The sequence below is a fragment of the Hemibagrus wyckioides genome, linkage group LG01 (assembly GCF_019097595.1).
Source record: "Hemibagrus wyckioides isolate EC202008001 linkage group LG01, SWU_Hwy_1.0, whole genome shotgun sequence".
NCBI lineage: Eukaryota > Metazoa > Chordata > Actinopteri > Siluriformes > Bagridae > Hemibagrus > Hemibagrus wyckioides.
This window is the reverse complement of record NC_080710.1, coordinates 13,099,114-13,114,449: the sequence shown is the minus strand read 5'-3', so window position 1 is coordinate 13,114,449 and position 15,336 is coordinate 13,099,114. Positions and strand designations below refer to the sequence as shown.

General features: G+C 38.8%; 2 protein-coding genes across 3 annotated transcripts; both read right to left on the bottom strand.

Annotated features, from left to right (window-relative positions):
- Nucleotides 1–35: 35 nt before the first annotated feature.
- On the bottom strand, nucleotides 36–10,998 carry hacl1 (2-hydroxyacyl-CoA lyase 1). Of its 2 annotated transcripts, XM_058389413.1 has the most exons (17): nucleotides 10,865–10,998; nucleotides 8,165–8,269; nucleotides 7,969–8,009; nucleotides 7,790–7,870; nucleotides 7,636–7,708; nucleotides 7,162–7,239; nucleotides 6,975–7,069; nucleotides 6,537–6,649; nucleotides 6,299–6,434; nucleotides 6,077–6,182; nucleotides 5,819–5,902; nucleotides 5,374–5,475; nucleotides 5,086–5,240; nucleotides 4,494–4,652; nucleotides 3,573–3,680; nucleotides 2,225–2,411; nucleotides 36–1,621 (listed from the first exon to the last, which is right to left on the bottom strand). In XM_058389413.1, the coding sequence occupies exons 1-17, from the start codon at nucleotides 10,913–10,915 to the stop codon at nucleotides 1,589–1,591; spliced, it is 1,707 nt and encodes a 568-aa protein (XP_058245396.1). In that variant the 5' UTR covers nucleotides 10,916–10,998; the 3' UTR covers nucleotides 36–1,588. The 2 variants fall into 2 exon arrangements, with proteins under 2 accessions (XP_058245396.1, XP_058245402.1); XM_058389419.1 differs by lacking the exons at nucleotides 36–1,621; nucleotides 2,225–2,411 and adding an exon at nucleotides 2,547–2,893.
- A 33-nt stretch (nucleotides 10,999–11,031) lies between these two features.
- LOC131349232 (uncharacterized) lies at nucleotides 11,032–15,260 on the bottom strand. The gene is made up of 3 exons (XM_058384790.1): nucleotides 12,850–15,260; nucleotides 12,636–12,741; nucleotides 11,032–12,122 (listed from the first exon to the last, which is right to left on the bottom strand). Coding segments are annotated over exons 1-3 (264 nt in total). The 5' UTR covers nucleotides 12,852–15,260; the 3' UTR covers nucleotides 11,032–11,966.
- Between the last annotated feature and the right edge of the window lie 76 nt (nucleotides 15,261–15,336).

Here is a 15,336-nt window from a genome sequence, read left to right as displayed (position 1 = left end):
AATAAAGAGACATGCTGCATTGACATTGAAGTGGGTCATGTGTACAGGGTCTTTACTGTTGGCATCCCAATACTGTATATAGTAAACACACACCTTAGCAGAAAGGTCACATCTGGATTAAAATCATGACCTGAGTCACAGTTGTCTGTAGTTTAGTACATACATATAATATCTGAATAAATTACAAACAGCAGAATTCAGAAAGATCCTGCCTCTTAGTCATCCTTTACACTGACTCGATCACCCAGTGCGGTAGACACATACTGGCCTTTTCTTTCCCTCGGGAATTAACGACATGGCAATTAAGCAAAGGGCCACTTAAGCCCTGCAGTTGGGATAAAACATGCTTAATGCAATTCACTACAGGTGCCAATTCATCAACATAAGAAACATACAGACAGTGCATTTTAGTAATCACATTAAATTTACAGCACATCCCACAGAGCACACAGTGGCATTAGGAGCACCTGCATGCACCCACGTATAGATGAGAGGAAACTGTACATCTATATTATTCAAAATGTCATTGGAATGGCAGACCATGGAATAATGAGGTCAAATTTAAAAGTACATATCATGTCCGACTTCCATAATTATAACTGTAGAAACAGTTCAGGGAATCACTCCAGAAAAAAAACTTGGTCATTTTACGTGATGTGATTCTTGGCCTCCTGAGAGCTGTTTGCAGGACTGAGAGTCTCTTAGCTTTATTGCTGAGCTAAAACAGTGAGGTAATGGTCTTTGTCGTACGGGAGAAGCAAAGGACAGGAAGGCTTTCATTAACTGGAATCTGAACTGAGCTAAACCAGAACCCTTTCCAGTCCTTTTACCTTGAACATCAAACCACATCTGACACTTTCGCATACATTTACCATACATATATTCTCCTAAAACAACCCAAGTCCTGTGGTTTCAACATTTTCTTATTATTGTCTTTATAAAGACAAGTACACCAGGGTTGATCTGCAATTTGTACAAATGCATATTTCCAAATGTTTACAAAACAAAAATTCAGTCATGGGACTACTTCTGTGTGATTTACTACCGGTCCTTTTAAACAGGGGCATCGGCCTACGGTCCAAGAGGAACACAACACAGAGGGTCGAGCATTTAACACCTCGTTCATTCAACTCATCCTCCATGGGATGGATTCGTTGTGTGAAAAATATTAAACCATTTACAAACTGCTGCGCCTGGATTTTCCCCATTTTTAAACTAATGTTAGCTGAGTCAATTGTGGTTATTTCTATATTCCATAATGAGGTAACTGATCAATAATTCAATAAATCACAGGTTAACCAAAGGTCAGGCTGAAAAAAGTGCCTCATTATAAAAAATGCCACTAATTAGAAAACACCTAGTAATTGATGCCAATATGTAAGGTATAGGATGGGGGAGTTCTGTTTAGAAGAGCGTTGTTTAATCATCGTGTGCTTCTGCCATGTCCTATTATAATACAATTTGTGCTTTTCATTATTATAAAACATCAAGGCAGTGGGTGAGTCATTAGTTAGGAGGGAGATGACTACTGTCCATCATAGCAAAAAGGGAACAGATTCCAGCTTAACTCTTCTTCCTTCTCCTCTTCTTACAGATTGGGGCGGGTCAGCCAGGGGAACTCCTAAACAGAGAGAGAGAGAGAGAGAGAGAGAGAGAGAGAGAGGGAGAGGGAGAGAGGGAGAGGGGGAGGGGGAGGAAGAGAGAGAGAGAGAGAGAGAGAGAGAGAGAGAGAGAAGAGAGAGAGAGAGAGAGAGAGAGAGAGAGAGGGAGAGGGAGAGAGGGGGAGGGGGAGGAAGAGAGAGAGAGAAGAGAGAGAGAGAGAGAAGAGAGAGAGAGAGAGAGATACACACAAGTGAGTTAGGAGACAGAATGAGAACAAACCAAGATAGGAACAGGCTGTCCATCAAGCTGTCCAGTATGCTGCTGTACAGTCAGACTTAACTGTTCAGCTTCCTGAGTATCTGAACACTAATACACTTTGTCTTACTGACTCCTCACTGTTGATGGAGTAAGTGGTGGTGTGCACCTAAAATCTGAACCTGACAATAAACCACATTCATAATCATATTCCTCGAAAGTAAGACATAGAAAACATGTCCAGGTTAAACATTGTGTCAAATATCTCGAGCATCCAGTATTGGTCCACAGTCCACCACAGATTGTGCTTTTCTACTTTATTAAATGTGGCTGTTAACATAGATGTCAGAGGAGTGTAGATGGATACCTGTTGCTTTCGGTCTGAGGCCGGGTCTATGAGCACGTTAATTAAGCTTGCTGTAGCTGTCTCCCTCAAGCTCTGCTGTAGGGCAGTACGCAGTTCCTCTACGGTCCTGACCAGATATCCGTGTCCCCCGAATGCACACATTACCTGCTCATAACGTGCCTCAGGCAGGAGTGTCACAGGAGGAGCTCTGAAATACACACAAATACATGACAATATTCTCATTAACACATACTGTACTGCGAAAAGCACACGTTTGGTGGTCTTTCATATGGCAACACGCAACATACAGTACTAAACCAGCACTGAAACCGCAAACCATACAAATGCTTATTTGTACTGGTGGGAATTGTATGTGTGTAAATGTTATATCATTAAATAAATATAAATACTGTTGTATTTACCCTAAAACATTACCTGTTTCCAAACTGCTGCATCCTGATAGTGTGTTCAAACATATGCATCTCTATCAAGCAGTGTGTTCCTTTAGTCTTCAACTGTGTATCAAGGCTGTCTTCAATTAAATGACCTCCTGGATGCTATCCTGTCTGGTTTCAAGACCATGAATTTTAAAGAGACAGCCCAGCCCAGTCAGACGACGCACTCAGTATTCTGTCCTCGTCTTCCTAGACCTGTGTCCTGTCTTTGACACTCTGATGCCCAGTTCCTTTACTGCGGACATGGGGATGCCAATCATTATCTCATTTTATTACTAGTGGACTGCCTTAATGATCAGTTCCTGGTTTAAATGACTATATTAAGATCTATCTCATTTAGCGTTCGCTTTTACCCAAAGTGACTTATATGTGAAACAGGACACACCAGAGGAGGATAAACAGTGGCAGCTTGGTAGTGCTGGGAAGTGAACTCCAAATCGTCTGATGAGAAGTCTAAAATGTTAACAACTGAGCAAACACTGAGCTACCTTGACCAATAGTCTCAGTAATCGAGTCTTATGGCTTTGCTTGTTCTGTTTATATCTAAAACCTTGACAAAACTAAATTGAAATACTTCCCCTCTGCTGGATATAAATCACCATCAACACCATCAAAAACCACACAGCTAAGGATCTTATCACATCATCACATCAACCATCAGATATTTCTTCATATTACTCCCTGATAAATTTCTAGACCTGATTACTGCAGCTCTCTTCTAGATGGTCTTCAGACGGAATCCTGAATACTGAAAAAAATCTAAAACCTTCTGCTTATTTTCAGTTCTAAACAAAAACCCAGGATTGTTAATGATGTCTCAGTCTTTTGGACCCCACGGTATTAACCCCATGCCTACTCATCAGTAGTGTTTCTACTAGCCAGTTAGAGTGTCAGTGAAGAGATGTAGGGCTCACATAATGGTCATGTCTCCCATCTTCTCCATTTCTCTCCAAGTCTCTTTATCTACACCACTATATATGCCATTGTTGTTGATGACAATGATGATGACTGGCAGCTTATACCTGTTCAAAAGACATATAATATTACACTTAGTAATAATAGGAGCAGTAGTAAAATGACACAAACAATATTAGAGAATGTAATAGAATCAGCTGCATTCATTTAAATGGAATAGAAACATATATCTTTAAACAGGCATAAATAACAGGGAAAGGATGTAGAATCCTTTATGCACAAATTTATAAAAAATAAATAAATAAAATAATAATAATAATAAACAATTTATGTCTGATTCTCCCTGAACAAGTTAGAGCATACTGTTTAACTATTCTAAATAGTTTTTGATTATGGGTCACCCCATTAGTTAATTAAGTAATTAATTAAGTTAATTAAGAAAAAAGTCTCATGTAGCCTTTAAGCATTCTAAGATGTCTGTGTTGAGGACCATTCTTCTAGCTCTAATGAATTTTTAAATGAAAGGTCATAGTTTCAGATTTGAGATGCTTATGATAAGAATCATGACAACAATTACAAGGGTGGAATGTTCAAAATGCTACAAATATGTTTACCAGACTTTCAGGAAGACTCTAGATGTTTTATTGTTCAACATGGAAACCTGTCAGACCTGAATATTTTGACTTTGCTGTGCAGAAACTGACAGTAGATGGCACTTTTCATCATCCAGATGTACAATAACTGAGATACACAGCTCAGTATGTGAACAATGGACATAAGGTACACAGGCCAGTATATAAACAATGTACACAGGCCAGTATTTAAACAATGTACACAGGCCAGTATGTAAACAATGTACATAAGGTACACAGGCCAGTATGTAAACCATGTTGCTGAGGGGTTAAAAGCATGAGGTTTACCTGCACATGGTCTCAACCTCCATGCCTGAAAGGCCAAACGCACTGTCTCCCTCCACACATACCACTCTTCTGCCAGTGTGCTGGGCCTTTTCCAGTACTGCTGCGGCAATGGCAAAACCAGGTCCCACTCCCATGGTGCCAAATGTCCCTGCATCCAGCCTGCAGAACAGCTCACAAGATCACCTTTTAGGAAAGTGCATGCTGATATAGATTTAGCTTTATGTTTCAAACTTGTACTTTAACTGTATTGTTTTCACATTTTAAAGTCAATGAAAGTCAACTCTGTCAATTCATGGATCATCAAGTATTCAAATTCTCAGCTGTAAGTGGAATAAGTAGAAATAAATGTCTGGAGTGATGCTGATTTTAGAAACTGGCACACATTTTCTCCCCTGACATTCAGAGCAACACTGGCCAACTGGCCTCTGTGAACAAAGAAGAGGAAGAGGGCAATTAGGGCTTTCTCCCATGTGTAACGCTGCCCTCTGATGCTGCATGATGTGCAGTTTGAAAGGATGCTAAGTTTGGAGGAAGCAAGTTTTTGCCCCAGACCAAATTGGGGGAAAATAAGAGATAGACTGATGTGTAAGACCTGCGCCTGGGGAAGTAGTTGAGCAGCATGGTGCGACCAATGTCCATGGTATTGGCTCCTTCGCTGACAATGACACAGTCTTTGGGTAGAAGTTCAGCGATGTGGTGGAATGCTGTGTAGTAGTTCATGGGCAAAGAATTTTGTAGAGAAAGAGCCTGCATATGAAAAAAGTCCATTTGTTTCAAGTGCAGAGGTAAAACACAGAAATTACTTTAGCACTGAGCAAAATTATATGCAGCAATTTGACCCATGGGTCAAACAATTTCGTTCATTCAGTCAGGCCCTTACCTTTGATATCTGAGCATTGGAAGCTATTTTTTCTCTCAGGTTTGTCCACCACACTGTGTCTGTTGGATATGTCCATGTGTCTGATCTCAAAACATCTACCAGCTAGATTTAAATTCAGGAAACATTGCTTATTAAAAATATGTTTGTGATTAAGCTTGCAGTTTTTAGAACCATAATTTTTTCAGGGATACTGCAATAAAACTGAGGAGCCTTCACCTCTCCACTCAACCCACTGCTTCTGTAAAAGACTTTATACACTGAGGGCAAAATTAAGGTAAAAAAAAAAAAACAGTAGTTTACAACAAGATTATGGTGTTCAGATTGACAATTTACTTTGATTCATTATCATTATTATCTTACATTGTATTTACTATCTGTGATATAAATTTTTTCAAATACATTGTAATATACAGAAATAGGTAGTAACATGCTGTGCTGTGGATACCTGGCTGACCACAGCCCTGACATCTCCCAGGAGTGCTGCTGTAGCTCTCACATTATTACTAAGCTCCTCTGCACATATATCCACCTAGAGAGAGAGAGAAAGAGAGAGAGCATTCAACAAATATGGAAGTTATATATGGAATCTCACTGAATATAACATCAAGTTCTTCAGTATTACTCTGATTGACAAGAGGAGATCTGGACTGCTGCAGAGGTTTGTTTGTCCTAAAAGGTCTATTTGTGCTTTTGCTTACCCTACCTGAATAAGTTTCACATCAGGGCTAAATCTGGGAGGAAAGCCAAAGTGCAGGATCCAGTTTAGTCTAGCACCCAGCAGCACAATCACATCTGCCTGCAGCAGAGCTCTGGAACACAGACACAGCTTTTTACAGCAATTATTAAGAAACGCTATTCAAACTCAGACTAAGATATTTTCACATTTGAGTCAGAAATGTATTTATTTTAAAGTGTGTGCACATACCTGGAGCGTGCTGCAGCCACACAGTTGGGATGGTCATCAGGAAGTACTCCTTTTCCCATGGGAGTAGGCAGGAAGGGCAACCCACTTAACTCCACTAGCTCTTTAATTTCGTTCTCTGCCCGGCCGTATGCCGCACCTACAGCCAGGCAACACAGAATATTCACATATATGTATAATGCACTACTCACAGCTACACCAGGTATAATGCTCTGTAGTATGTAAATTTTTTTATTATCACCTTTGCCAACGATGAGCAGTGGTCTCTGGGCCTGTTTGATCACCGTGACAGCTTTGGAGATCTCAAGATTGCTGGCCAGGCTCACTGGAGGAGGAGGACAACAGGATGGGAACCTGTAGTTACACAGCCACAGGAGCTGAAGTTAGACAAAACCTGTTTAAATGACCTCAGTGTAAAGCTAGGTAGCTGCTTCATCATGGTCAAGGTCACTGTGGACCTTAGGATGTTTTGGGAGAAGGGAGGAAAACCAGAGAGCCTAAAGGAAACCCAAACATGTGAAACTCCACAAAGACATCCGAGCTCTGGATCAAACAGGAGACGCTTCAAAGGAGGCACGGTAATACTGCCCACTATACCACTGCACCAACTTTCTTTTCAATCACATGTATTAATACAATAAGGGAACAATAAGTCACACAAAGACATCACTGGAGTCACCTGACGGTTTTCTGGTCCACTTTTGCATTTACCATGTTGCCAGGGATGTCTATATAGCATGCTCCTGGACGACCATACATACTGCTCCTTACTGCCTGGTAAAACAACAGAGCAAGCACTTATATTAAGACACAGAAATCAGAAACCAGAGGCACAAATTGAAAGAGATATAATCTTTAACTTTTACCTTTTCAACTACAGCTGGTATCATAACAAGGCTGCCTGGTCGAGCTGAAAACTTGCTGTAAAGGCGACAGGTTTCTACCTGATTGAGAATAGAAAAGAGGAGAAAAATTTGAAAATCTAGCCAGCAACAAGTTGAGTCCTTCTTATTAATAATTTGTACAACAGAAATACTCTTAAAAATACACTTCATACAGGAAGCTATTAAAGCTATTTGCAAGCATTTGTCTTTGCTGTAACCATGACCCTGATCTATTCAGTTCATTTGCAGCTTAGACTGATAATAACTCCATTATATATATATATATATATATATATATATATATATATATATATATATATATATATATATATATATATATATATATATATATATATAAATCCTACAACCATTCTTAAGCCATTGTGCTAATGAGACTCTCATACAGAGACATGGAGGAATGGAAGGACAGATGGACAACCCAAGACCACAATGCACCTGTGGAAATTCTTGAAATGCTCCAGTTGTCTCCTGATTCTGATCTGAGGAGCCTCCGATGACTACCACAGGCCTGGAATTAAAGAAAAAAAATGAGTTCATTTGTGTATAGTACAAGGAAATGAAACATTCAATGAGTATTCAAACTCATTACCAGCAGTTCATGTTAGCATTGGCCATTCCGCCAAGTGCATGGATCAGCCCAGGTCCAGACACCACTAGGCACACTGCAGGACTGTGACAGAGCAGCAAAGAGTAACAAGAGTGAATGCTTAGACACAGCGAAAAAGTGCACTGATAGCAGACAGGAAATCAATTAAGGGAAACACATACTGTCCAGTTAAATATCCAACTGCAGACGCAGCATAACAGGCCTGTAGAAAACAGAGATGTGTGAAATATACAGTAGAGTGCAAAAGCCATGTGCATGTGAAAAATGTTATAAAAGACGCGAGTGTAAATATAAGGTTTTCTTACATAATGTTTTTGATGTGTTTCATTAGCTGCTTGTGAAGGGGTGTGTTCTTACCGCTTGTTCATTGCGCATGCCCACATACTTGATGCCAACAGCCTGGGCTGCCATGGCAACCTCAATGACAGGAACGCCAACGATGCCAAACATGTACTCCACATTCTGCAGTGTTAGGATTGACATTAGAACATATTAGAACATGTACAAGCGTAAAACAATTTATACACACATGAGGAAACATTTGATGGAAAAAAGGGAAAAAAAACAACAATTTGCAATAATATCATGCCTATCTATATTATGCCATTATATCTATCTTGGAAGCTACATTATTTACTGAAGTTTAATAAACAATCATAAATTACTTCTGGCACAGGTTAATAATTTGATGCAGAATAGAAAAATAAAATGATATCTTAACTAGTTAAAATATCTTAAATATAGTCAAAATGTTGATGAAATATTTCCTATTTTAAGATTGCAATAAGCCAAATAAAAAATTATTATATTTCTATGCATGTTGTTAAGCATTCTATTTTCTTCTGGTTTTTTTATACATTACTTTGCTTATTTCTGCTTAAAATGATCAAAATAATCTGCTGATAGATTATCATATAAAATACTACAAAATAAGAAATAAACCAATCAGGCATAACATTATGACCATCTGCCTAATATTGTGTTGACCCGTCATGCTCTTTGTATTCTGACACCTTTCTATCAGAACCAGCATTAACTTCTTCAGCAATTTCAGCAACAGTAGCTCATCTGTTGGATCGGACCACACGGCCCAGCCTTTGCTCCCCATGTGCATCAATGAGCCTTGGCCACCCATGACCCTGTCTCCAGTTCACCACTGTTCCTTCCTTGGACCACTTTTGATAGATACTGACCGCTGCAGATCGGGAACACCCCACAAGAGCTGCAGTTTTGGAGATACTATGATCCAGTCGTCTAGCCATCACAATTTGGCCCTTGTCAAACTCGCTCAAATCCTTACGCTTGTCCATTTTTCCTGCTTCTAACACATCAACTTTGAGGACAAAATGTTCACTTGCTGCCTAATATATCCCACCCACTAACAGGTGTCATGATGAGGAGATCATCAGTGTTATTCACTTCACCTCTCACTGCTCATAATGTTATGCCTGATTGGTGTAGGCATAATAATTATTAATAAATAGGCAATACAGTTTATTGTAAACTCATGATTAAAAATAGTACATAAATTTGACTAGATTCAAGAAATAAATGCTTAAACAGCTTTTGTTTGTTTGTGAACAGAAGGGTGAGTTGTACACTGTGATGATGATGATACATATTTGAATTACACGGATGCACCAATCCAATTTTCCATTACTGATACAATGCATTAATCGTATGCTCATGTTCTTGGTAACTTTCTGCAAACTTATAGATGGTTATACAAAACACCACAGGCATGCTCATGTGCAGATCTGTGTTGTGTCAGTCAACTTACAATGCGTCAGTGGATCAGATCATCTGAATGCATTTGGTCTCCGATCTAATTATAAGACTTGGTAGTATTCTGAATAAAAATATTCATTATATCTAACAATAGAAATCAATTTACATTTGAATAACCCAGCAAGCACCAGGCCCATTAATGCATGATTGTAAGATGGTTTAAGAAGTTCTCAGCCTAAGACGTTGTTTAAATGATAAGCCTCAAGTTGTGCAGAAGTGTGAGTGAGTGTGTGAAAGTTTAAATCTTAAACCACAACTGGTGGATTTAATGCTAAACTTTAACTTATTAACATTGAAAAAGTTGGTGAAATGTGGTGACTGTGGCAGTGACAATGAATGAGAACAGTGCACCAGATGTTGAAAAGAAAAAGCTATCAAGCAGCCCTGTGACTGATTTTAGGGATTTCTACAATAGATATTGTTAGCTGTGGCTGGCACAGTGCCTCACAGCTACAGAGCACCGGGCTTGATCTGAGTTCTCCGGTTTTCTCTTACCTCCCCAAAAAAAATGCTGTTAGGTAGATTGCTGACTAAATTGACCTTAGTGAATGAGTATGTGAAAGTGCTCTGTGAAGGACAAGCATCCCATCCAGGGTGAATTCCTGCTTCATGCACCCATCCAGGGTAACCTCCTGATCCAGTGTTTTCCCTGACTGGCTAATGTTCTTAATGAAGATGAATAAATCAGTAATGACTGCTTTATTAGCATATACACACTGTTAGTTAAAGGATGTCAGGCTTTTATTTTGAAATAGCAATTTACTTCCGCCCAAGTGAGGACTTTAAATGTGCAGTCTGGGGTTATTGATTGCCAGTCAAAGTTTCTATCTATCTATCTATCTATCTATCTATCTATTTATTTATCTTGTAGTTTATTTGTTAAACTTGCATTTATTATTGTACTTTCTCTGAACTTGAAACCAAGAGAAGGATAACCTGTCCACCTTTTTTAGCATTTGTTACCTGATGTAACATTAATTAATGGACATTGGATTAACACTAACTGCTTATTAAATGTGCATTGGATAATTTTTTGTGAAAATTAGCTTTCCAGCAGTTAAACACGTGGAGTTTGATTGTTTTTATTTCTCTCTCATTGTATGCATCTCCATGTTCACCCATGTACACAAAACTTCCAGGAGTTAGCATTAGCCAGAACTGTCATGACGTCACTTTCCTGTGCATTCGGGCATTCGACTGCTCGAAAGCCGTTACACTATATTGAACTAGCTAAAGGTTTTCAAGACATTTCTGAATTATTACACTAACCTGAGCCTTCAGTGCTTCAGCAATAAGCTGCGCTCCTGTGAGTTCCTCCATAACTTCAACTTGTAACACGCGCAGAATAACAGCAGCACGACCAAAGTGCAGAACGCTGTTTAGCAACACGGGTGCATTCAAGCTGATCATTAACTGACACAATCTGCGCAGCCGCATACTATTTTTTATTTTTTATTTTTTCAAACATCCAGACATTGGTCCTTTCTGTATATATATATGAGATCATTTAAAATTAATATAACGCATAATTAGAAATACAATGCCACTACACTCCTGTACATACATTCCAATACATTCCTGGATTTGACCTTTATCATGTATTTATTTCCTTTAATGCATGTTTTACATCTTACACCGACCAGGCATAACATTATGAGCACTGACAGGTGAGCACTGACAGGTGAACACTGATTATCTCTTCATCATGGCACCTGTTAGTGGGTGGGATATGTTAGGCAGTAAGTGAACATTTTGTACTCAAAGTTGATGTGTTAGACGCAGGAAAAATGGGTAAGCGTAAGGATGTGAGAGTTTGACCAAGGGCCAAATTGTGATGGCTAGACAACTGGATCAGAGCATCTCCAAATCTGCCGCTCTTGTGGGGTGTGCAGCTCAGTGGTCACTATCTATCAAAAGTGGTCCAAGGAAGGAACAGTGGTGAACCTGCAACAGGGTCATGGGCAGCCATGGCTCACTGATGCACGTGGTGAGTGAAGGCTGGCCTGTGTGATCCGATCCAACAGACGAGCTACTGTTGCTGAAATTGCTGAAGAAGTTAATGCTGGTTCTGATAGAAAGGTGTCAGAATACACAGTGCATGATGGGTCAGGGCTATTTTGGCAGCAAAAAGTGGACCAGCACAATAATGGTCATAATGTGTTATGCCTGGTCAATGCTAAGCCGGTTGAAAAGACACATCTCATCCTCTTCATTTATAATATAACTGCAATTAGATGCATGGGAACACACTGAAAATAATTCTGACACTGATATTTTAGTGCCTGTATGTTTTATGAGGTGTTTTAACAGGATCATGTTCGATATATATCTAGATTAATACATAAATAACAAAACCTCATTTGTTGTGCTGTTATTCAACATCATAAATGCTATTGTAGAGAAAGTTGCTGTATTTGTCCAGTGCAGTATTTGCCAGGTTGCTGTCCAAATCGTCCACCATATGTATTTTTCTGCCTTCATTTTGCCCTTCTCGACCATCAAGATACGACTGGAGAATCTGGAAAAACTGTAATAATAACAATAAAACAAAGTGTAACAACAACAACAACAACAACAACAACAACAATAATAATAATAATAATAATAATAGTAATAATAATAATAATGATAATGATGACAACAACAATAATAATAATAATAATAGTAATAATAATGATGATTATGATGATGACAACAACAACAATAATAATAATAATAATAATGTAATTTATAACGCAATTTGAAATATAGGGATAAAAAATAAAAGTAGCAGCTGAGGATGGAGTATAGTAATTAAACCTTTTAATGCAATATTCATAACTGATTGTCAAAATGGCTTTAATATTTACTTTACTTTTTTTTTATTTAGCAGAGAATTTTATCCGAAGAGACCAACAAATAAGGAAGAGCACAGTTAATATTTAGCTGTTCAAGTGGCCAACGGCATTAGAAGTGAATCATGTAATGACCACAGCTAATGAGAATGTCAGGAATGTAGATGTTGATGTAGATATTAGAATTAAGAAAGTTTCCATCTCACCAGCATTCTGCTTTTTGGATTGCTCAGAGACTTCCATTCTTCTGTACTCGAGGTGTCCGATTCAACTGAGACCATCATCACTGCTGCTAAAACCAATACAGTCAACCTGTCGCAAACACACACACACATACACACACACACTAATCATCATCAACTACTTACAAGTTATGAGGAATACTAGAGAAACAGTGCACCATTATCATACATCACTTACATCTTTATCTTAGTCCTCAGAACTAAATCGCAGGTGAATATCCTCTGTTTCTTCCCATCCCTCTTTTCTATCCTTTTATACACAGAGGCATAGCCCTCACCTTCCAGATAAATGATTATTATTCCTCTTCAAATAATTGAAGGTCACGTGGTATATTGTGTTATAATTAATGCTGTAGGACATTGTGACCGTCATTAAGGTCTCACTCTTCAGAATATCATGCTTAATTATGACATTCCTGGATTTGACCTTTAAAAAGATATGCAGAGTATGGGAGGGGAAAAAAAAAACATTAAGGGGAGTGTAGGTGCAGAATTACCTGGGCAATGAGAACAGTGTGTAGAGAATGAGGGCCACTAATGATTAAAGCTTATGAATGAGGAGCTTGCTTTCTTTCTATCTAAAGATTAAAAATGTGTGAGTCACTATACTTAGAGACACATCAGCTTTCTGCTAAAGGTTGGCTTTCTGAATGCAGCAAGGATATTTCCAGATGGTAACAGTTAGGATGGCGCAGACTCTTGGTGATTTTCCGAGCTTTCTGATCCTCTGTTTGAGAACGTCCTGCAGATTGGAGATCCCTTTCAGATAAGACAGTTAACACACTACTCTCTGCCAGGCCCATATCTGAACCGGGTCAGGATCATTCACATTAGACCAATGTTCAAAAGATGTATCTCTTGAAATGTAAAAAAAAAAACAGCACAGGATACCTTTTTAAGATCTAAACACACAATTCATGACATAAGCCAATGTAAATACTCAGTGCACCAATGCATTAAATTAGGGTTTATTCTTCATGGTTTCCAAAACAAGACACAGCTGGATAGAGTGCTGCCTGCTGCCATGAAACACATAGTGATTAAGAGCCTGTAGTAAGTGTAGTACCGGCTTCACTGTAATAAAATGTTGCTATAAATATAATTTAATGCAGCAATCATGAACAAGTGGAGTGATAGAAAGTGACAAGTTATAGCGATGTTAGGCTGAATATCAGCATTCATGGAATGACGCTTCAGATAAATTTGTGGAATGAAGTATTGTATAAACATTTTTTTTTAAAATATAGATTTTAAAAGATAAAAACAATTTGAGAAAATGATGAATTCTACCAGGATAGCTAGCTAATTAACACCATGTGCGCTAAACCGAATGTCAGCTCCTATAGCTAGCTGCTTGCTCCACAGTGATGTTGGATTAGACTTACATTATTAAATGTCTTAGCATACAGTTGTCATGCTTAATTGAATGAATTACAGTTCTGCTTCCTGTTTTCTTTTTCTTTTCTGACTTTCAGACTTCTAAGGTTTCATTATTCTGAAAGGTGCAACAATTCAATATACACCGATCAGGCATAACATTATGACCACCTGCCTAATATTGTGTCGATCCACCTCTTGCTGCCAAAACAGCCCTGACCCGTCATGCACTGTGTATTCTGACACCTTTCTATCAGAACCAGCATTAACTTCTTTGCAATTTGAGCAACAGTAGCTCGTCTGTTGGATCAGTCCACACGGCCCAGCCTTCACTCCCCATGTGCATCAGTGAGACTTGGCTGCCCATGACCCGGTCACTGGTTCACTACTGTTCCTTCCTTGGACCACTTTTGATAGATACTGACCACTGCAAACTGGTAACACCCCACAAGAGCTGCAGTTTTGGAGATGCTCTGATCCAGTGGTCTAGCCATCACAGTCTGGCCCTTGTCAAATTCGCTCAAATCCTTACGTTTGCCCATTCACACATCAACTTTGAGGACAAAATGTTCACTTGCGGCCTAATATATCCCACCCACTAACAGGTGCCATGATGAGATAATCAGTGTTATTCACTTCACCTCTCAGTGCTCATAATGTTAGGCCTGATTGTTGTATAGTGTTATCCACTGCCTGAGGAAGTTTTGGAGGCATTCTGCATTTGACATTTCTATGGACTTGGGGAACTGTTTCCAAAAACAAACATCGTTCTCAGTCAAAGAAAATAATCCCCAGAAAGACAGAGAAGAATCGTACCTGATTTTAATAGAAGAATGCCTGTGCATTGTGTTTCAAGTGTGAACTGTATTTATCCCAGTTGGCTGACGCTTTTATCCAACGTGTCTAACACTTGAGACAGAACATAACTGAGCAGTTGAGGGTTAATGGCCTTGCTTATGGGCCCACCAGTGGCAGCTGTGGTGATGCTGGGATTTGAATTTACAGCATTCACCAGTAGCACAGTGCTTTAGCCAAGGAGCTACCCTACTTTTCTGTGTTCCTCTCCATAAATATGGAGAAATTCATTTCTCAAATGGAGTCCTTGCCTCCAAGTATTAACTGTTAGGTGCTGATGTTAGATTATTAATAAATGATAAGGCTAATTCATGTTATGATTAAACCATACAGCTTTCTGACATATGAGACTTTTCTACACTACTCCATAAACTACTGCAATTGAAAAAAGTTTCATTCCTAAATTAAGAAAACAAAACACAGCATTACTCCA